The sequence below is a fragment of the Myiozetetes cayanensis genome, unplaced genomic scaffold (assembly GCF_022539395.1).
Source record: "Myiozetetes cayanensis isolate MyiCay16 unplaced genomic scaffold, myiCay2020 scf13, whole genome shotgun sequence".
NCBI lineage: Eukaryota > Metazoa > Chordata > Aves > Passeriformes > Tyrannidae > Myiozetetes > Myiozetetes cayanensis.
The window spans coordinates 14,654,303-14,677,953 of NW_026086937.1; the positions used below are offsets into that span (position 1 = coordinate 14,654,303).

Genomic DNA, 23,651 nt, shown 5'->3' on the forward strand with positions numbered 1-23,651 from the left:
AACTCATAAGCTCATTGGCAGAATCCTCTCTAGTACACATTTCCTAAAAACAAACTGCTTCTGCAAACACAAAGTGCTAATGAAGCACAGATTATTCAATAGGAAATCTATTGGTCAGATCAACACATGTGTGAAGCCCTTTTCCAGTCTTCCAACCACATCACTTGGTTCATCTCATCAGAACAGTCAGCATTCAGAACACTTTAAGACAACCAAACAAGTACCTCAATATGTGGTGTTTCTCCCAGCTGTAGGCTATTAAAAATAGTTGCATAATCCCCATTTAAATTCATGAGTTCCTCATGACTTCCTCGCTCAGTAATGCAGCCTTCTTTCATGAAGATCACTTCATCACAGTCAACAAGATACTGGAGAAAATGGCAGTAAGAACAAGTCTCTATCATTACATCTGATAATCAAACACTCCCACACAATCCTTCCCTTCTCAAGATAAATACTTGCACACAACACCTATTCCCATGTAACAGACACCTGATTCTCAAAGGTCCTGCTCCGACCAGAGCACGATTGCTCACATGACACATATAAAAAGTGTTTACGTTCTAACAAAGCAAACTTCTTGTAGTAAACACAATTCAGGATACTTAACACTTCAAATACTGATAGACTATACTGATATTTCTAAGTACAGAAGATGGAAAAAAAATAATCTCAGGATACATCAATTCTGATTTTCTGACATCAAATCTGTATGTTTTCTGATGTGGTGAAATAGATTTATAGCAAGATAGCAGAAGTGGTTTTGAACAGGGTATTTATTTCTCTGGTGAATTTTCTTTAGTCAAGAGTTACCAGTCCCAGTCAGACACCAAGCAGCACAGATATCAGATAAACAATTAGACTGTGCTCAGTGCATATTTGTAGATACAAACTATTCTATAGAGAGAGTTATGCTGTTACAGGTCAGGGCACAGAAATTTCCAATATGAAGGCAACCAATTAAACACCATTTCAAGAAAGCACAAGAAAGGAGGTATTGAGTGATGCAGTACCTGAAGCTGATGTGTGATGAAAAGGACTGTCTTTGACTTCAGGTGTTTCCTTATTGCACTGTTAAAAATGTGATTTCCAACGTGAGCATCTAAGGCACTAAGAGGATCATCAAGGATGTAAATGTCCCTGTCACTGTACAGGGCTCGAGCCAGACTGATTCTCTGACGTTGTCCTCCGCTCAGGTTAGCACCCCGTTCACCAATCTGCAAAGGGACACACACCCATTATTTTATCTCTACAGTAACACAGACACTCAGAGCTTAAGAGGTGACCAGAATGAAGCAGATCATAATATGTATATATATATACACATAACCATTCCTTTGTAACACTATATATGAATACATATATATAGTTTATGTGTCCACTTTGTGAAATGTGTTAGACGTTCAAAATCAAGGTTAATATGCTTGAAACATGGTAGTACTACTGCTTCTTTTACCTTTCTTTTACTAACATAGCCATGCCTTTTTTTTAGCTATTTTAAATCAAGTTCCAATAGGCCTGATTAAGGCAGCTAAATTTACAACACAATAAAAAACTCGAACTGTCAACATCTGAGCAAAAAACACTACCCAATGCTCAGCACTCCAGGGCCTGCATAATTAAGCCCAGCTCAAGAAGGGGCATTCAACAGCTTAGCTCATTTGCACCCAGACTGACATACCCTCAACCCCAGTCTAGTCTGTCAAACCAAAACTTGTTTATCCATCAGTCAGCTTAGTATAAGCAAAACATACCTCTGTCAGGTCACCGTTTGGAAGGATGGCTAGGTCAGGCCTTAGACAGCAACCATTCAGCACCGTATTGTATCTGAAGGACAATCAGATAAATAGTAAGAACGTGTTTTTTCCCCCCAATTATTTAGCAAGTACAGCATTATCTCACTTTGTACACTACTAGCAGATATTGCAACAGCCTAAACCAAATCATCTGCCTTGGATTCCCAGAAGGAAACCAAGGATAATAATTAACCATCTACTTCAGAAGCATTGTTAAGATAAGGAGACAATTTCTTTGCAGGGATAGCTGGCACAGGACACAGGAAAGGCCCTCACTGGAGGAGGGCTATGGAAGAGGACAATACATTGCAAACAGCAGTTGTGTTTAAAGAGGGCAAGGCCAGGACAGCAAGAGCAATTGCCACTTCAGTGCTGCTCCACAGCAGCTGCTAAAAACAGAGGTCAGGCAGCACCTCAGCATGGGGTACAGCCTCAGTGCTGGTGAGCCATGACAGGCACACTGACAGCCACCAGCCACAGCAGCCACGTGCAAGAGAAGCAGACTCCTGAATGGGACTTAAGGCAGAGGCAAACTCCAGAAGGATATATAGGCTTTATCTGCAGTGTGCTCTCCATTATATTTTTCCCACACTTGGGCCAAGAATTACTAAGCTCTCACAAAAATCAGCAAACAGTCTGGCAAACCTTTCTTCATCATATTCCTTGCCAAAAAGAATGTTGTCTCGAAGTGTGGCGTTGAGAATCCAGGCCTGCTGGGCCACGTATGCAAATGTTCCACTTACTGCAATGCTCCCCTCCAACAGGGTCATCTGCAATTACAGATAAACTGTGAAACTATGCTAGTCCATGTTTAGAGTAGACCTCATTCTACAGAGCACAAGTAAGTGAAATAGGAGATGGGAAAGAATAGAATTAGTCAAAACAGAATTTCTCACCTGTCCTAAAATTGCTGAGATAAGTGAAGTTTTTCCACTCCCCACACTGCCACAAATTCCAACAAGTTTTCCCTAGACAGAAAAAAAAAATTAATGTACTCATTTCTTACACTTTCCATCTCTTTCAGAATCTGGACTACCTTTAGTACCTGTGAGGGACATTAATAACAGCTGAAAGGGGACAGAATAGACAAAAAAGCAAGAGTCAACATTTTAACTCTCAAATAGCACTATCCCACAGTGAAATAAAACCGAAATCAACTCCACAGCTTACCAGGCCTGATACAGGCCCAGGGAATCAAACAACCAAAAGCAACAAGGCCCATCTGAACAGAATGCATCAAGATGCTTTTGAGAGTGGTAAGGAAAGATACAAAGAGGGAAAGTCTGAAAGAAAAGCAGAATTTAACATACATGGTCTAGTAAAACTCCTTGCCTATGAGATCCAATTTCCTAAGAAAAGGCCAGAATTCAGTTGCTTTGAAGAATTTCTCTTCAATAAAATGGGTAGGTTGATACCCACATTAAACAATTAATTCACCAAAACTGTTTTGTTCCTTATCTAAAAAGGTAAAGTGAACAAAACCACTTTATAGCTACTTGTGGAACACGTTGCTGGCCTCCTTGTTAGCAAACTTTTGACAGAACACTAGCCTTCATGTTTTCAAGTAACTGTATTCCTTTTTGAAGCAATTTTTTAAACTATCTTCTTCTCAACAGTTTAAAGTATGGGGATTTTTAATAGTTTAAAATATTTGGAACTATCCACCTATTCATATGACTACCAAAGGAAATCTAACCATAAACATCTTGATAAGTGTATGGATCCCATTACTACAACATCCAACTGCCAGAATGCAAAGCTTCTATTATGTATTAAGTTCAATGCTTTTTCTTTGACATTTTACATGTTTTTACCCATCTTGGAATAATAACTTCAAATGTTACTAACTCCTTTAAAATATACGTCCTTCTACTGTACAAAAATTCTCAAGGAAGAAAATGGTACATTCTCCAATGAAAAGTACTGTTATGCTCCACTGGAACACCTAATTGCCTAAAATGTTCACCCAGAATATAGTTGAAACCCTGCAAAATTATCAAACCACTGCAGGAACACACTGCTCACCAACACCCCCCTGGTACCTCTACTGCCCTGTGGATTTTTTCAGCTCAGTGCCTCATATGCTGTACTGAGAGCTGCAAACCCCTCAGCTGAATGTGGAAGCTGCACAGCCTGCCCTTGTTTCACAGGCTGTTTGCAAAGATCTAGTTTGCTAAAATGGCACAGCTGTTTACAGCAAGATCAGGCACTGCATCCTGGATACTGCAGTTGCCATGGATATTACAGGAGAGCACAAAAGCAATATGCTCCATTTTGTGTGAAAACACACAGCTCTCTATTCAAGGGACAGCTAAAATGAGGCCTTTTGAAAGCTCAGATTTCCTCCTTTCTTCTCTTACCTTTTCTATCTCCAAGTCAATGTTATAGAGAGTCCTCTGAAGCCGAAGGTTAACCAGGTGGATGATTTTGTGCTCCTCTTCAGGGCTATGATGGTCATCACTGTCCACTAGAAGATGGCCCTTCTGCTCTGCCAGCACAGCTTGCTGTCCCTCATTCTGCAGCTTCATTTTCTCTTTCTTGCCCTTGGTGACTTTCTTGTCTTTTTTCACTTTGGGGGTCAGCTTTGGTGAGCTCTGGACGCTGGCGTGGGAGAAGTCCCAAGCCAAGGTAGCATTTTTCACCTCTATCGCGGTGTGAGGATTGGCTGGTTTTTTCTTTATCATATGAACCTCTTCCATTAGAAATAAACTCTGATAGGAGTTGTGAGAGAGGTGTAAAGATGAGACACCTGATCAAGACTGGGAGACAAGCCTACGGCACACTCACGCAGCAAAACACATCAGGCTATATAGTAGGAGGAAGCTGAAGAGCAAAAGGTAGCTCATTAGTGTAAACTAACTCCAGGTCTGCTAAGTGGCTGGGGCATTCCTGGATGTGGTGGAAGCACTTAGATACACTCAGACTTTTACAGAACTGCAATATTCTGGGGATTTGATATGGCAGGGGCTTATTCTTTTAACACTGTTTGCAACTGCAGCTCTGTAAGCTTCAGATTAAAAACACGTGAGTAAAACACATGGGTTGGAAAGGAGAGGTCACTTTGAGGCAAAGTGACTGACTTGTCCTGCACACCAATTCATTAGGCAAGGAGAGGGAATGGCTTGTAACTTCAGCCTTTTCCCTTCAACTTTTCTGCTGGCAGAAAGTCATCTTGACAAATGTATGTAGCTGACCTACCTTGGGCTGCCCAACACTAAAAAGTAATTCATTAAGTCCACTGTATCGTGTTTTCCACCACATCCATCAGTATTTACAATCAACAAAGGTTAGGAAGACATTTTTCACACAGTTTAATTACAAGATAAAATGTTTGCCACTTACATACTTTGTTTTGAACTAAGAAGCCTTCTGTGACTAAAAACTTTTCAATTCCCCGCCTTATTTACTCTTGCAATTGCTATGCCCACATCACACATTCATAAGAAAACTTATACTCATTTACAGAGCCAAAAAGTCAGTTATATTTATACTATAATGTGAGACTATTCCCACCTGTGTTGCATTTCCTACACAGATTAAACAGGTTACAGTCAAACTGGGAGATAATACAATTTCCCCTCTCCTTCTCTTCCCTCCCAAAAAACTCCCTCTGGTGCACTTGGATTCAAGGAAGACTGATTTAGGGTGACTCAGAAGATGAAACAAAATTGCTCAAAAGCAATAGGATCTCAAAATCACTCCATAGATCCTGTTCTTCTCACACAAAGGTTTGTTTCATGAATGCATTACACAGAATTCATGTATCTGTCAATGCCTGGGAAAATCTCTAATTTGAAAATTGCTATTTTCTATATGTAGTGTTATCTTCAAAAGAGAAGACACAAAAAAGGCCTATTGTCTGAGTTCATGAAGTACACACAGTGTATTCATCCTTCAGTTCTCAAGATATAAGACTGTTCATCCATTATAAGCATTTTAAATTTTCTGCCACGTTTCTGTTCTATCAGATCACAACTGCTTTTTATCCATATAGTGGAGTTTCAGTCACTTCATCTGGTCTGAAAATAAAAATCCTCAGTTTTTCATGACCACAAATAAAACTCCAGCAGTTTGGGCAAAGCTGCCTACAGAACTCATGACATTTCCAAAAAGAGAGTTTTATTAGCAAAACATGAAATATCACTGCAGACATGTTGCACCGTCTTTTCAAGCAGATGGCCTTAAAAGGGAGTTAAGAATTATTATACTCTGAGCCACCAAGTCCTGCACTCACTCTCTCACTGTGGCCAACATCAAAATCCTAAAATCATTAAATTAGAATATTTTGCTTCTTACACTTCTATTCCTAAACTTCTAATATCCCTTCACTAGATTTGTATCTCTTTTGAAGAATCCAATAATCTGGAGTGCCAAGTGTAAAGAAAAAGAACTCCTCAACCATTAAAAGTCACGTTACCTCCCAAGTGTTCCCTTTGCATCTGCTATACACATACAACACTCCACATTTACAGGGAAAACTTCAAGGCCAAATGATTGCTTACCTTAAATCTGTCAACAGAAACAGAGGCCTCAGATAGAGACTTCACTGAGAACGGAGTCACTTTGAGAGCAAAAGTCATGGAGTTAAAGACAGTGACCACTGTGAATGCCTAAAAATGAGACAAGAAACAGAATCACATTTGGATGCTATAACAGCTCCAGCCTTCTAAAAGCTGAAATGTCACAGCAGCAATTCAAAGTCATAGAAAAGGCCCAATCCAAAACTAACTATTTAAATATTCAACATATTCTCAAACAGCAGAAAACAACAGATCTACTCAACTCTTTCTCCAGTGCTTTGTAAAAGACCAAGACAGACATCTTCGGCATCTGTAGGTCTAACAAAAGCAGCAGCAAGCAAATTCTGCATTAACCTACTACTTGTAAAGATACAAGTTCAAATCTTGTTTTTAGAATTCGTGCTGTTTGCATCCAAGCACACTGCAAAACAAATACATCCAGGAATCCCAGTGCCCTGTCTGAACAGCAAACACAAAGGTTCATTTACATTCACATCAAAACCTGTTCTGAGGAAGGTCAGGACAAAAGAACACCGGGAGCTTTTTGTGAAAGATATAAAACTAGACCTGCTGGTGTCACACCCAATCAGATGTTCACTTCTGGGAGCAAGGCTACAGCCTGACCATGGGGGGACAGACAAACGGGAAATGGCTTAGCAGAAAACCTACAGAAGCAATAGCATAAAGAATATTTTCAACAGTGCAGTAAATTACCTGGGCTGCTGTAAGGTCATAGCCAAGGATCATATGGACAGAAAAGGTCACCACGCTGGCAATGACCACAACTATGGGAGCCACTCCCACAGTGATGCTCTGGAAGTAGCCCGCACGCTCCAAGATTTTACGTTCCTCCTCACGAATTTCTAGAAATATAAATAGGGGCACCACATTTAAGTATGATTTGGGGGGTACACATACATACAACAGATGCTACCATAACATTATAAACAGTGAGTTAAAAGGCCTAACTCTAAGTTTAGTGTTTATGACATTATAACCCTTTCAAAGACAGCACTTTTAAAGAGAAAGCTATAATGGTCTGTAAATTTCCAAGAGAATACAGGCAGTTTTTTACTTTATTTAAAATAGAGCATTTATTAAGTGACAAAAGAGAAAAAAAATTTTGAAACTTAAGATGAGTGCCAAGCCACAAACATCATTATGCTAGAAGGTGAAATTTTAGAAGCAAGTCTGTTTGTCCCGCCCATTGTGCATAAACACAGGAAGCCCCAAGGAACAGTGCTGTTAATACTGCACGTCCACCAGCATCTATGGTACAAAGTCAGGATACAAGAGGATACCAAGCAATGGGGCATCTGCACAAAAGGAAACAGTTACAGACTGAACTCACTTTGAACATTCTGAGAAAACGGTTTGACCCAGGCATACATTTTAATGAATTTAATGTAATTAAGAACTTCGTTCATCTTTTGCACACGCTCATCTGTTGTTGCTACGCATTTTCTTCTGAAATAAGCTGTGAGGCGTGATACAAACATCTGAAACAAAAGGCAACACCACGCAACATTAATGGTGAATCAGAAGAAGCAAGTACATTCAACTCCTAATTACCAGAGAAAAGTAATTTTGAATCTGAAAAAGGGATTCAGGGATAGGGCAAGGCAACTGCTGTTCTAACATAAAATGCAGGCTGGAAACATCACTGATATCCTCCCATCCCATCTGCACTGAGCACTAGACTCATGGCAGAAAATTTCAACAATATGTGAAAATAAAGGTGTGTGCTTTTACCAACATTCAAACTTTGTTGAAGTTTCTCAAGCACAAAGATTACAATTACATTAACCTAAAGACACACCAAGTTGACCCTCATTGCAAATGCACTTTAGCCAACCTTTGAACCCGTTATTAAGGCAAAAGAGCAAAAAGGACTTTACACAGCCAGACCAATTTCTATTCTATGCCAGTGCTATGAAGGTAGTAAAACAGTTCTAACATTTTTACTACACCAATCTAAACATAAACAGTTGTTTATGTGTTTTTAAGTATCTACTACTCTTACATTCATCCCATTCCTAGTCTGAAATTAAAACCCAACACATTACTTTAGGAAGCTTTCAGCTCCTTTCCCTTTTTCATACTCCTGCAAACTCTTCTGAAGTTCCCCATAGAGAAGACCGTTGCAAAGAACTGAAAAACATGATCAAACTCCACTTCCCATTCCCCTCCAAAATATAATTCCCATTGTGAAATCCTTACTTTAGGCCAGATATATTGGACCACAGTGAACCTCACAGTATTCAGCCTCCATGCTTTATAAAACATGTATTATGGATAGAATGACTAATCTTCAGCAGTCTTATAGGCATTTTAAAGGCAAGAAGATTTTGGCTTGAACTAGCCTGTTCACAGCTTGGCAGAGGCAGAAGTAACTCATCAAGAACACCCTGAACCAGATGTGGTGCTTTTCAACGCCTTTTTTTGAAATCAAGAACAACACTGCTCATGCAACACTGAGCTCCTGTACACAAGTTGGAGGCCTCATGTCTTTCCAACCTCAACCACAAGCACCTGAGCGTTCTGCAGTTTAATTTAGCTATGCATAATAACCTCAGCCAAATCTACCGGCTTTCCTATCTCCATTTTCTAATTTTATCATTTTGAGCTTTCCTGTTTCCAAATCTCTGCTTTATGCACCATCTTTAGAAACACCTTCCATAACATGTAGTGCCATAAATGGGCTAAATCTAGCACATTTCAACACCTTTTATTCAGAACTACACATATGTCTGACCCAAGAAAAAAAAATGAAGCAAGTCTTAACTCTTTCCAACTCACCATTGCAGGGTAGAAAAGGATGAAGACAGCAGAGCCCAAGAAGCCTGTTGGACCCAGAATAATCACATTATAAACCATTCCCAAAATGGCCACAATAGGGCCTCCAGCCAACAAACTGCCAACTGCTGCAGCTTCAAACATCCTCTGACCGTCATTGGAACACACATTTATGAGCTGAAAAACAGACGTAACAGATCCTTTAGATTTAAGGCACAGCTCACTCCCAAGGGAACATATTGCACATCCCTTTTCATGCTGCAACTTCAAAAACCATGCTGTAGCTTACCTCTCCAAGAGACTTCTCCTTGATGTTCTTCAGCTTAAGAATTTTCTTAAATGCCATTGTCAGGACAGCTCCACGCAGTCTAACCCCCGTGCGGTAATTCAAAGCCCAGGTTAGCGCCAGGGACCAAGATCGCACAACTTCCGTCATAAAGATGCCAAAAACTAAAAACAAGCTGTACTGCAGGTTGGACTCACTCTGTTGGGTATACTCCAAAAGGTGTTTCACAACGAATGCCTACAGGAAGAAATACAAGCTTGCATGAGCACCCCATCATCTCAGAAGACCATGCAACAACTTTATGTTAAGTTAGAAATAAGTAGGCTACTCTGTTTTTAAAAGAGCCATTTGAAATAGAAAGCATCTTCTTTCCAGAAGTAAAAGGCACATATACAATACAAGATGTACTGTAACACAAAGCCCTGCTGAGAGCCAAGCACTGAGTCAAATTTAGTAAGTAGAGAGAGTTTAATTTGGAACCATATTCCTCGCAGCACGCTTCTAATCCTCCGTGTCTTCTAACTTAACATAAATGTGTCTGTTAGCTGAAAGCAAGGCATTATCATATAGAAGAGTTTTAAAATATAGTCACTACTTATACATCTGCACACATTAAGAAACATTCCTTTACGTGACATTAAGACCTTTTTTACTTTATCTTTGGTTTGCTTCAAACGTGCTTATTTGATAAAAAGGAACAATGTACCTACAGTTGTAGAGGGGAAGAGTGAGAAGGACATTTGCAAAACATTCCTGGAAATAAACATCAGCAGTTTAATAGTAAAGAAAAAAACAAGCACAAGGTACGCAATACCACAAATCATTGGGGACAGGGAGAAAAAAAAAAAAAAGACAAAAAATTAACCATTCAATCCCTCCCCATACCCTCTCCCCCCCCCAAAACATGAACACTTTACCTCAGGAATCACATTTCAAACATCACCTGCAAAAAGAAGACAGCCCCCAGAACCACCAATTCCCACCTCCAGCTCTTTTGTGGTCCAATGGCACAATATAATATCATACAACTCACAACCACCAGCATTAAATACTATTGACTGCAAAACAATAAGCTTTTATTTGAAATGAAGTGTCACTTTAAATGGTAACATCTCCAAAACACTGTACAACAGGTAGAGCATTGTGTAAACATACAGTCTGCACATACAGAATAATAGTAAAGGGCTAATATCTAACAGTCAGTCTTAGCTTCTCACATAAACTAGATTTGAAACTACACACAGAATTATAAAGATACAAAAATAGAACGGTATTTGTTCACTAAGTCCAAAAGAAGTCAAACTTGCAGGTACCAACAGAGGAGGCTTCTGAGGCTGCACAAATTCTGAAATCTGGTTTCAAAAGAACCCTACAGAAAGGCTTCACAGACAGCAAAAGATTTCCTAGAAAGTTTTTCAACAAACAATGTTTTAAGATATTGGTGCTTCTGATATACTAGTACAGAGCAGAGAATTACTTTTGCCCACAAGAAAAAGCAACAAAAAAATCTGAAACCAAAGAAAATATTTGAGAAGCCTTTCATATCATAGTCCGTTGAAGTCCTCTTGGCTAAACCATGTCTTGCAAGTAAGAGTTCTGTATAGTTTGAAGAGAGAGGAAAAAACCAAAACCCCACTACTGCAGCAAAGGTTTTGATAGCTACAGCCCAGCACCAAATACAGAAAAAAATGGAGATCAAATTCATCTGTTCTGAGGAAAATAATCCTGTACATCAGAACCAAGGAAACATGCTGTAAATAATTTTGCTCTTTTTCACAGGTGCGAATTAAAGCCGGATGTCCATCAAGTTCTAGAATGGCCACTGAGAAAATTTACATATCGGTCACTGAAAAAATGTGAGGAGCTCACATTCACAGATCTATTGCATTCCAGCTTTCTCCTGATTGGATTTAATTTTACATCAGCTGTTTGGATCACAACTGCATACAGTTGGTTTGCAGTTACTATGGAGATTACTGACTTCTTTTTCCAGTATTCAATCCAACATATGCAACTGAGTCACTGAGCAATTGGGGTGAAAATCCCCCTTTTTCCTCACGAGCTGTAACTCAGCATGGTCGCAGACTGCAAGCATTTTCTCACACACCACAGCATTGCTGGAAGTCTCCAAGAGAGGATGTATAAAGATAGCAGATGTTTCCTGGGGTCTCATTCCTCCCAAAACTTTAGTGCAATTTTGCAGCACTATTTTACAGATTCAGCATCTCGTGTGATGAAATAGAGACCAGCTTACATTATACCCCAATTTTTTTTTTTTTGTCCGGAAGAAAGAAAAGAGGAAACAGCAGATTAAAGAATTTCAAAAAGGGAGGGGAAAAAAGTCACAGAAAATTAACATTTACATCTGAACAAATACCATTTGAATTCATATTAGTTTAATGACAAGAATCCATCCAGCATAAAGTCATTCACAAAACAAAAAAGTTACAGTGTAAAACCTAAGCTAAGGTGGGGAAAGGAGCTCCTGTGACTATTACCGTAGTAGTCGGTACAAGCTGCTCAGCTGTCTTAAGCATTCCCATTGAATAAACATTACCTTACCTTTGCTCTTGGCGTTGGCTCTGCCCAGCAGGACTGTCTCATTCTGACGCAGAAAACAGCCATCCTGAAAATGCTGAAGAACAGCTTCTGTCACTGGTCCCACTGCAGTGCCGGCATCCCTGCTGCAGCCAGCGTGCGACAGCACGGGGCAGGCTGCAGCTGGAGCCAACTGGGAAACCGGAAAACTTACCTCCAAGGAGCTTACCACTCCCCCCTCCAATAACTGACCAAACTGTCAAGCTGTGCTCCACTAAACATCGCAAGTCTCCCCATCTCCCAAAGGGGAAGAATAGCTCTGAACAGGTGCACACGGATACACTGTTCAGACCTGGAGTTAAACTGATTATGTCTAGTAACCAAAAAGCTTCTTTGCTCCTCAACCAGAACTTGAAAGTTTTGGTATAAGATCAAATAGCAGCAAGTATTTATTGGAGATAAATAGTGTATCACCTATACTAGTACATTCTGATGGTTATTGCAAGGCAGTCTGACACATGCTGCTGACTCATCAGGTTATTGGTTTGGATTCTGTGCCAGATGCAAAATTTATCAAAATTAAAAAAGAGGAAGACCCTTGAAGGATCTATCAGATATTTAAAAAAAAAAAAAATACAACCCACACAGGAAATCTTGAACTCCTTTCCAGTTATAACCATCACAATGCTCATTACAAAGCCATGGGTCTTTGCTGGCATTTCAAGGTCATAGACATTCAATTAAAAGTTTTGAAGCTAAATATGGTGTTTAACTCCACTTCTATAATTTTCTCCAATACATGAGATCAAGTCAAGTGCTTTTCCTGATCTCCCTTTTCACCTTCGGGTGACTGAAAGGGTGTAACAATACAAGAAAGCACTGATACTTCTGAGGAGACAGCACAGGCATGCCCTGAGGCATGCCATTTTTAAAAACAGGGAGGAGGGATGGTAAAGACCTATTTTTCATGCCAAATGATGGAACCCAGTCAATTGTGCCTTATTCAGAGAAATGAATAAGGTTGTCTTTAAACAGGCAACTGTCTATAGATAATGTGAGGTTACCCAAATTAAGCATCAATAGCAGCAGTAGCCCTCAGCCTAGTCAAGTTGGTTTGTTTTTTTCTTGCCCCTCTCGCTCTTTCTCATTCAGCAATTTGGCTGAGACAAATTGAGAAAAAGTTACACTACAGAAATTAGGGGTAACCCTGCTGCAAGTTCTTTGCTAAAGATTAAAGCAGCTCCTAAAGCCCTGTAGTGAAACAATGACAGAAGCTCTTCTTGGGAAAAACTAGTGCTGTTAAAACCTTAATCATGATTTATTGTTAATTACCAAAATATGTTCAGACATTTTATAATACAGGCTACTATAAATTATTACCAACAAAACAATACCACAAAAACATTTATTGTTATTCGTATTACATGAAACAAGGCAAACTTTAAAAAGACTTAAAAAACAGAACATCATTTTGATAAGACATTTAAAAGCAGGAAAACATTTTAAAAAGACATTTCACCTAACAGTGCACCCAAGTGTACTTACCCAAGAAATGAACCTTCAGCTTACCAGCACACTGAAACGTGTACTACTAGCAGTAATACTGCTCCTACTCCTCAAGGGAAATGTGTAGAGAATAAATTTAGTCAAAATTTCAACTTTAAATCTGCACAGCATGTGCAACAAACAGGTGACAAAAAATGGTGTGAATGTCAAGTCCCATGTTGTTATCTTCATTACGACCCTTAGCAACAAACAGCAGCAGTTCCTAGAGGCAATAACGTTTTCTAACACTTCTACATGAAACCTGTCTGGCCATTCTCTGTAGGATCAGTAATGCCCACAGACTTCTCGAGACCTGCTCACATTAGTTTTTAAGCAGTGCTCTCACAGAACTGGTTCGGGTCCACTTCTTGAAGACTGTTATCAATGCCAATAATTTACGATTAGCGTTTTATTAGCCTGAATTTTATTCCAAGATAAATTTACAGAATTTCAAAGAGAAAAACAATGAGAAGACCTGCACAGAGGAATCTTATGCAAAAAGTAAGTTATGCAGTTAAGCTTATGCAGTTAAGGAAGAACTTTAAACTATACTCAAAACCAAAGAGAAAAACCAAATGTGCATTTTCTCTAGGATACCTAAACTCCCCCTCCCTTCTCCAAGAACTTGCCTGGGTATTCAGCAACTGATCCATCAGCTGTAGGAAACCTATCTTGGATTATTGAACCGCTCTGAAATTTCGCCTCAGAATTTCTAGCTAGTCAAAACATTTAAGTGATTCTGCAATGAAACCTTAAGATTTTACAGTTGGCCATGAGATGGAGCCCTCTGGGGTTGTTAAAAAAAGGATGGATATTACTTACTGGTCCACTAAAACCCGCAAGCTGCGTGATCATCAGACACACTATGGAAAGGATGAGCCTGGTGCGGCAGAAAATCCACACAACCCTCCGGAGAGAAGCATCATCAGGACCATTTTCTTTCAGTTCTTCCTGCCACAATCTCTCCAGTCTAATAAAAACAGAAGACTCATGTCATAAATTTTTCACCATGAGAGAAGGTACAAACTCACAGGTACTTCTCCATGAAAATTCCAAGTGCATCCTAGCTCAGAACAACATAATAATTATCAAGAGAAATAAATACATTCCATGATCACTGAGGTAAAGAGAAATAGCTACATCTTGAAATATCTATGCTGTGTTCCTTTCATATAAGAGAGGGATGAAAAACACAATGCCTTTTGCTTTGTCTGGAGTCTTTTTGGCAATCTTAATATAATGACTTGTCACAGCCTTTCCATGCTGATCTGACAGAAGAGTTGTGGGGTCAAAACCTCAGAGAAATTCTCATTAGCCATCGAAAGTTAGACTGATCACAAGATCTGACCCATGTTCAAATCACCTTGCAACTGCCAGTATTACTTCATTATTTTAGCACAAGATTTTTTTTAATGCAGCTCAAGAAAGAACTTTGTTTTAACAGTTTAAAGACATGAAAAATCAGAAGAACCACTACAAGACACTCCTGGATATATAACCCTCTAAATTCACTGAAATCAGCAAGACTACAGAAACTGTGTAGCAGGAAGAAGTGGTCTATGAAGGATAAAACTGAATTCCACCATTCTGAGAAAGTCAGAACAAAATATCAGTGCTGCTCTTCTAGGGCAATACTATACCATTGCCTGTGAGGTAACATACAATAAGTGGAAACAAGAAAATAATAAGGAACAAGATGTCTTTACCTTCTGCAATTGACATCTGAGGACTCATGCCTTGATAAAGACCACACATCATCCATAAACAATTCCCCTTTCTTGTATGCTCTGTGGGCCAAAGGAGTGAGCCAGGAGAAAGTCATGGAGGAGAAAAGCCCAGCATTATCAACAGGGTGCTGGTGTCTAAAAGAAAAACAAAAATCACAAACAAATGAAAAAGGAAACAGAATTGTAAATCTTTGAGAACAACAAAGCCTCCTCTCACTGAAAGCACTCAGAGTACCAAATGGTCCATGCCAGCCACACTCGCTAAACAAATTCTGATGTTTCCAGTACCAGTCAGCAGACCTACAGCTGCAATTGTGCTTTGTGACTGGTCTGAAAAGCAAGTGCTGTATCAGTTGTTTGGTAGCCTAAAGACGTACTTGGAAGTGGTCCGTATGGGTTTCAGTGCGTTCAGACCATGGTGGTATTTGCCCTTGTGATGCTCTTCATCCAGCATTCGCAGCTGGGAATGCACAGAGGTGTCCAGTGGCAGGCCCTCTGCCCGAGCTGCTGCTTCCAAGGCATCCTGGCATTCAATCTGCTTTTATAAGAAAGACAGCAGAGTCAGACTTCAAAACTACATTTGAAGTCCACGACTCCCAACTCCAGCAACTTTGCACCTCTTTCTTCTGTAAATTATTGTGCAACAACAATCACGATCATTTTAAGTGTCTTAGACCACAGGCTTCATCCTGGCAGAAAAGCCACGGAAGGCACATGTTCTAGGTCTGCATTAGATTGCTGCATTTGTAGAACATAAATTAGCACCAGTATTTTGCATGTGCATTCAAAGGATAAATGGATAGACCAGACTAACCCTGTATCCTGACACAGGAAATACAATAGAGAAAAATTACAACATCAAGTACTTATGACATCAGCTCAGGAAATCAATGACTGACTTACGCACTGAAATTAAGACATACATTCTTGATGAATTTACACCCTCTTAGCATAATTTAGATATTCTTATCCATAGAAAATTCAATTTTTTTTCAGAATACTGCAAAAGTCTTTTCTTCAAAAGTACTTTAGATCAATAAAACCCCAAATATGCATTAAGCAGATTGTACGTCCTTTTTATCATGTTTCCTGCTTTTTCTTTTTTCCCCCCCCTAATCTAAATGGATCAAAGATGACAATTTTCTCTGCTCCCAATCACAGCTTCTCAACGGCTCAGCAACTTTAGTAACAACTATTGAAAAGGAAAACCTTATCTGAGGAGGGGAAGAGGTTTCCACAGCGCTAGTGAAAGGCAGACTTAAGTGCTAATCTAAGAGGAGAAAGGAAACATCAGTGATACAGAATAGTCAAAATGTTGCAGATTTCAAAAAAACCTTTTGATAAGCAGCCAGATGTGGTAAAACAACACCAGGAGATCAGCTTGTTATCTGTACTGGCAAAAGGGCTCTCGACTAGTTCTAAGTTAATGGACCATTTTTTGCAGTCTTCTGAAATGCAGTTTTTAATGGAAAAAAATAATTTCTAAGGTAAAAATCTTCCTGGTTTTTTTACAAGTAATAATACTATGATTCTACCCTTATTTGAAAACAGCAGTTATAAATGCCTCCTAAAAACACAGTATCTGCAAAGCACTAAATGCATATCAATAACAAACACTCGGCTCCTAACTTTCCACCATGTAATTTTTGTTTGAAATGCCACCATTTATCATAGACCTTGTCTGTACTGCATTCACATATAGGGCATTAAGATATCCAGCTTCCACCCACGTGAAGAATGAGAACAGGAAACTGATAAAGTCATAAATCTGTCCCTTATTTATTTAACTGAAGTATTTAAACAGTGCCTAAGCATGTTGTCATCAACACGTTTCTCATCTCAAAGAACATATTTGCTAAGCTATCACCTAAAGCTATGATAACACGAGAAGATAGTCAAGTAATGAGAAAACAAAAGAACATTAAAACTTTATGACACATGGAGTGACTCAAAAATACGCAACACTTGAAATCTGAAATAAAAGGCTTCTCACTCAATTTATATTCCGTTACTGACTCACTAAAGCAACACCGCCTTACTAGATCTATCCAAATCAGTATTTAATAAGGGACCTGCCAAAAAACATCCAAAAGGAGTCAGTAGTGGGGAGGAGTTCTGCACCACTGCTTTCTGGTTACAGCAGAGGAATTCCTAACTGGTTTGCTACGTTACCCTCACGAGAGGCCCCAGTAGATCTGCCCAAACACCTTGTTGTTGATAACATGATGGTTTTTTTAAGGGATGCCGTAGGAGAGTCGCAGAATCATTGTTTTTCAGAGCACACAGAAAACTGCCTATAAGTTAAAAAAAAAAAAAAAAAGTCTTCCTAAACAGAAAACACTATGTTTATGAGCATAAAAGTGGCTTTTCACCACTTACAAACAAGAACAGCTCTTCAATAAGAAAGCACAATTGCAAGATTTTCACGCAGTCCAAAGATAATGTTCTTAAACACTCTCTGTGAAAAATAATTAAACTCTCCAGAGCTGCTCAAGAGAATTCTCTCAGCAACAGTGGAAAAGCTACATTGATACAGACTAGGGCACTGCCTTGGAAAGGCCTTTATAATGCTTTGCCATAGACGCAAGTGTGAGCACAAACCCCTAGCTGAGAATATTGTTCATCTCCACCTTGGCAAGGTTGTCAAAATCCCATGTGTAAGACTATCAAGAAAGAAATGCATCACACCACTGTACAGTAAGGATTCTAAGAATGATTCCGTGGTTCCGTGTAGTTTTTTGAAGATTAGAAAATCTTCAAAGCAGAATTTATCATGAAGAAATGAGACTCCTAAGCAGTTCTACAATGTACTTCAGGAACAAAAGACTGAAGTAAAAAGAACCCACCACAGTTAATTTAGGTTTCTGATTAGGTTTCCTGATTGCCTGCATGGATGTAGAGTTTTCTTGGAAACCAGTGCCTTGAAGAAGTCATTACTAGTGTGACATAACACACTCCAGCACTGCTATTGACATAAATGTCTAATAAATCAAATACTATCAAACAGAAATCAGATAATACTTTTTCTAATTCATGAACTTACTAATATACCAATACAAGCAACAAACCAGGTGATACAACACGGTATTGGTAATTCTAAAGAAATGCTCACAAAAACAAAACAAGCCTAAATCAGGTATCACAAACTGGAGGGAGAGGAATCATTCAGATATTTCTTAAAAAACAGTAGTTCACTACTCAGCATCAACAAAAAGTCAAAAAAACAATAAAGAATTGTTACAAAAGGCACAAAGGATAAAGTAGGAAACATTACCATACCACTTAAAACCCCCTAGGGTTTGCCTCCTTTTTGAATACCAAACTCCATCCCCTGTCACTTCAGTTCAAAAAGGGTATTATACTTAAAATTACTTTCTGTGAGTGATGACAACAGTTGGGTTTGGAATGGCTTCCACAAAAGCATAAATTTAAGATTTTTCAGCTGCACAGAAGGAAGGAATAAAGATTCAGGTATTTGAGAGGTCCAAAAAGTCACAAATGGCATGAAGATGAGAACTAGAGAAGGACCACCAACTGTTCTTACAACAAAAGAACAAGGCACACTTAAATTTAGAACTCTCTGTCATAGGATACCTGCACATAAGGTAATGTGAGAGTCAAAGATTACATGTTTGGCTCAAAACGTGTCATGACAGAAAGTCTGAGTGAGGTGAGGAAAATAAGTTCTTTAAGGGCAAGGAGAAACTATTTGCTCATTAAGTTAGAGACAACTGTACCAAATTCATAATCCGAGGTCATGAAAATAACAAAAATTTAGAGGCCAAGCTACAAAGCTGTCAAATATACAGGATGCCAGAAGTTCTTTAGGAAGCAAGAAGGGCATGAGGAACTTTACACAGAAAGGTAAGCAAAATTCAATAAGTGAATCTGGATACTTTTGAAAACCTGCCAAGCCAGCAACACAGGTATTTATCTCCGAGTATGGGGAACAGGTGGAGGGAAAAGAGGCAGCTGTGATGTACACAGGAAGGAAAAATCCACCCAGTGAGATTCTAGCCTTTCACCCAGGCAATCCCCTTTTTAAGGGAAGGTAGCAATTTATTGGTTTGACAACTGTAACATTATATGATAACAGCAAAACCAGACGAGACTGGAGGCAATGCAAAACAGATTTTTCCATCCCTTACTCATCTTGCAGAGGAAGAATTTGATGTGTCAACATACAAACCAAACCCCACCCACCAAAAACTACTGTCCCTTCTTCCATAAGGCAGAACATCTTCCAGGACTCAGATCATGACAGGGAAGAAGCTTCATCTTTTCTGGCCCTACCCCTACCTGACAAAAAAATAGAACAGACCTATAAACACTTTTTATTAATCCTTGCAGCTGATACAGAATGCAAAAGCTACTGTGACTGACTTACTATTACATAAGTTAAAATTGTTTTATTTAAGTAGTAAAGAACCCTGAGTTGACAACACTGCAGAATGAGAACTCCCACCTCTTGCATTTAGCAGCCAGAGCTCAGCAAGCCTCCTCACCCCTTTCTTCAAGTTGCCAGCAGGGAGAGGCAAATAGGAAACCAACAGAGCTCAGGACTAGGTGGGTATGTGATGTTGATGAGAGGAACATTATATGATCACCTGTTCTCCTCAGTGCCTAAAGCACTCTCCACATTACAACTCCAGGATGAACAGCAATTTAAAAATATTTAGGACTTCAATAAAGAATTGGTGTTGCAAAACAAGATTAGTTATTAGTTTGCATGGGCTGGAGAAGAATAGGATCAACTGTCCTAGTTAGTTTAAGGGTAACTAAAATAAAACAAGAGCCTAGGAAGAGATACTCTGAAGTTGTAATTACATTCTTCTTCCCAGAAATTCCTCTGAGTCCAAGCATAACCCCACTTGAAAGTAGTTAGGGGCTTTATACATTGCTTTTCCAGGTAGCACAGGCAACCCTTAAAGCACTATTGTCCAGACTGCAAGTCACCAAACCCAGGAGCGTCAGCAAATTAAGTAGGTTTGCAGATCCCAAATCTACTGTTGCTTGGTGAAGCAGCAAGTGCATTATAAACTTCACAGTCCACTAAGGCAATTCTTTTCTCCTTTCACTGGATTTGATGCAGTACATTATCTACAAAAATATTAACAAAGGGATTTGCAGCATTAGGCTCCCAGCCTTCTCTGTAGCTAGGATACTTTATAATACCCTGCCTGATTAAAACATGAGCCTATTTAAGACTAGTTTGGTGTATCATCCACCCATACCAGCTGTCTCCCTGTCGCTGAGGCAGCAAGGAGCAGGCACTGGGCTAGATCAGAGACAGTGGGTGTGAGGAAGGAGGCATTGATCCTTTAGGGACCTGTATATATTGATTGTAAAGTACAGATAGCACAGCTGAATTCACACAGCACCAAGGCAAGAACACAGGATCGTTTTAGATGCCCAGAAATCATGGTTACAGCTTCCAGAACTGCTGAAATGAAACAGAACAAGAAGTTAGAGCCTCCATTTTCTTCCATCTCCTGACAAGGGGAGTATAAATGAAACCTCATGTCTCTGCTGCCTTCTCAGCTACTGCTGCAGGGAAGAACAGCACTTCACAGCACAAAACATATATTCAAATCCAGGAATAAGTACAGCTGTGCCATATTTCTCTTAAGTGAAAAGAACTGTTCAGAAGTGTGCTCTGATTTGCCACAACAGTGGCAACAACAGCTTGAAGCTCAGTTAAGCACTCTAACACAGTTACACGTGACTTCATTACACAAGATGACTCTGCCATTGATTTCTCAGTCGCGATTAGCAGAAGGTGTGTTAACATCTGAGTCATGGTGTCAAAGCTAGCCTGAGTTTATGCATCCTCAGATTAGAGCAGAAGTCTGAGTAGTGCTTGGCACTGATATCAAGGTTCTGTAGCAAAACAGTATCAGGGTATGTATGTCTGTGATATATTTTAGTCACATTTATTGAGCACTTTTAATTGAGGCACATAAAGTCCTTGATAAGGACAGATATATCAGCTTCTTACAGGAGTACTTCTTTTACCTCGCCCTTGAACTCTGGCCAGCCTCAGTACTGAAGTGAGATGTTCTCAACTCTTTCCTAGCAAATCCACTTATTCCTGAAATCCAAGAAATACAGAGTTTGACATGAAGTGTTCATGTTACAATTTTACAACTGTAGTTACTGTGAATGCATCCCACTAGCAGCTGTGCACCTGCTTAGGCTTCTGGTATCCATGAATCCCTGTCTTTTCTTATGCATAAAAAATTGTATTCATGATCTTGTAACTGAAGGATACAGGACTCATGCAAAACTAATATTGTGCACTGATCATCCAGCACTGGAGCTACACAGTTTATCCACAGTAACAGCAGACTCCCGGGGAATTGGGAGCAATCAGCTTTAACTATAAGTTGCCCTATAGAATCAGTATCCTACATATCTCTGACCACAATGATGGAAACCAACTCCTCACTAAGCAGATCAAACTAGCAGAGCACAGGCTGAGAATTTGGTTCCTGCCTTGCTCAGGTGAGTTCTGCTATCCTGAAGTACGTGCAGACACACTGCCATACGCTGTGGGTGTTCTTCAGTAACATCCCTTACTCGGGCTCTGCCTAAGTCAGGCCACAATAAAAGCTACACAGGGGAATTCTGTGCAACACGGGGAGTATCAAGGGAAGCTTTGAATTTAAACTTCTATTGAATGGAATCACCAAAGAATGACAGCAGTGGCCTTGATGCTACAGCCTTTACCAAGCCTAACAACAACAACAGTCTTTTATTTAACTCACCTTCCCGTACCAACACATGCTTCCACAAGCAAGGGGTACGCCACTCAATTGGCAAAGAAGCTAGTAAACTAAACAGTTCAGGGCTCTAAACACATTGACTTTGAAAATCTTTAACCTTAGTCCTCAAAAACAACTGAAACACAGGTTTTGGTTGTGGAAAAGCCACTTTGCAGTATGAGGTTCAGACCACAACTGACTACTCCTTATCACCAGGATAAGGATGTCCAAAAACTAATAATAACTATCTCACTGTCTCAAGGCATCAGAACTCACTGCAGATGAATTTTGACTTGTTTCAAGTTAAGTTTTCCAGTAGTTTGGGATAGATGCGTTTAATACTTCTGGCAGCTCTTATAACTGTACACTGTGTTTCTAAAACAGCCAAAGGGAAGAATGTCTCCAGCACATTGTACTGCACTGGAAAAGGTACTGCAAGATTTCCTTCACTGATGGCTACTCTGCTCCCTACACACTTTTGGTCATGAGCAGCCCAATTCAGAAATCTGCTTTGAACAAAGGAACAACAACCAACAGTAGGCAAAGACAATACCAGCAAGTGGTTAGATCTGAGGTTTTATCATGTGGCTATCACTTAGACAGAAGATGTCTAGTGCACTAAGGCAGGCAGTCAAGTTTGAATGGAAGCTGTGAATTATCCAGAACATCAGTGTTCCTCTAGAGAATGTCTCTGCCCAGTCAAGGATTTTACCTTTTTGTTCCTAACATTAAGTGGAAAGCTTCTCTGATACCACAAACCCTCCTCCAAATTTCAGGTAAACTTTTGATTCACTGCTGGTGGTGGATATGCTTCTCTCAGACAGTGTTATGTAGTGATACACAGACATGGAAGACAAGGTAGAGATATCTCTTCTCCAGTGTAGTTAAAGAGTCATCCTAAAACATTCAGCAAACAAGTCCAGGATCTTCTGTCAAATGATCCTTCACAGAATCTCTTGATTCTCTGTGATCACTCTGTCAGTGGGTGCTTTATTAGCAGAAGTTCAACGGTAAAACAACTTCACAGAACCCAACTGTAACCAATACATTCAGTTCTTTGAGGATATCATGGAATTAATGTGTCTTTAGTACCATGAGTGTTTCCTTCTGCACAGTCTAATTGTGTTCAAAGTTTTCAAAGGTAACAGAACGGCTGACAAAACAGATTTTTAAGTTTTGCTTCCATTAGATTTGAAAAAGTAAAAAGAAAAAGTTCTGTGTTTCATTGGTTATGAAAATATGCAATCTTCTGGGAAAATGCAGACATCCAGAAGCTTCAGCTACAAACAAAAGCTTATAGTTAAGTTGTCTAGGGCTGCTCTAAGCATGGAGTACAAAGGCAGCACCAAGGCTACATTCACACTCCTATTTTTGAATCTGTTGTTCAGCACAGTTGATTCAGACACTTCCAATGCTTCAGAGAGGTTGAGGTAGAATTGATCCTACTATTAAACACTCAGACAGTGATAAATCACTTCAAAGCTATCAGTGCTTGAAGGATTTACATCAACTCCAACAAGTTCTGATCACATTCCCTGCTGTCTTTGGCAAAAGATGTCAGAGACAAACCTGAAAAACAAGAGATCAAGGTGAGGACAAGGGTATTAGTAGGGCTCCTGATACCTAAAGTTCAGAACACATTTTCCCTTCATGTTTGAAGCAATCTCTGCAGTTCCACA

At 39.5% G+C, this 23,651-nt stretch overlaps 1 protein-coding gene across 5 annotated transcripts in view; it reads right to left on the reverse strand.

Annotated features, from left to right (window-relative positions):
* Nucleotides 1-23,651, reverse strand: part of ABCC5 (ATP binding cassette subfamily C member 5) — a 44,948-nt gene that overhangs the window by 15,467 nt on the left and 5,830 nt on the right. The window contains exons 3-16 of one of the 5 annotated variants that reach the window (XM_050307701.1): nt 15,586-15,743; nt 15,188-15,343; nt 14,304-14,451; nt 9,402-9,635; nt 9,116-9,289; nt 7,668-7,815; nt 7,031-7,179; nt 6,299-6,406; nt 4,157-4,507; nt 2,693-2,764; nt 2,442-2,566; nt 1,755-1,827; nt 1,014-1,217; nt 225-368 (exon numbers count right to left, since the gene is read on the reverse strand). In XM_050307701.1, coding sequence (XP_050163658.1) covers nt 225-368; nt 1,014-1,217; nt 1,755-1,827; nt 2,442-2,566; nt 2,693-2,764; nt 4,157-4,507; nt 6,299-6,406; nt 7,031-7,179; nt 7,668-7,815; nt 9,116-9,289; nt 9,402-9,635; nt 14,304-14,451; nt 15,188-15,343; nt 15,586-15,743 — 2,244 coding nt within the window. Of the gene's footprint in view, nt 1-224; nt 369-1,013; nt 1,218-1,754; nt 1,828-2,441; nt 2,567-2,692; nt 2,765-4,156; nt 4,620-6,298; nt 6,407-7,030; nt 7,180-7,667; nt 7,816-9,115; nt 9,290-9,401; nt 9,636-10,104; nt 14,204-14,303; nt 14,452-15,187; nt 15,344-15,585; nt 15,747-23,651 lie in introns of those variants that run through there. The other 4 variants (XM_050307700.1, XM_050307702.1, XM_050307703.1 and 1 more) reach the window with 4 other exon arrangements.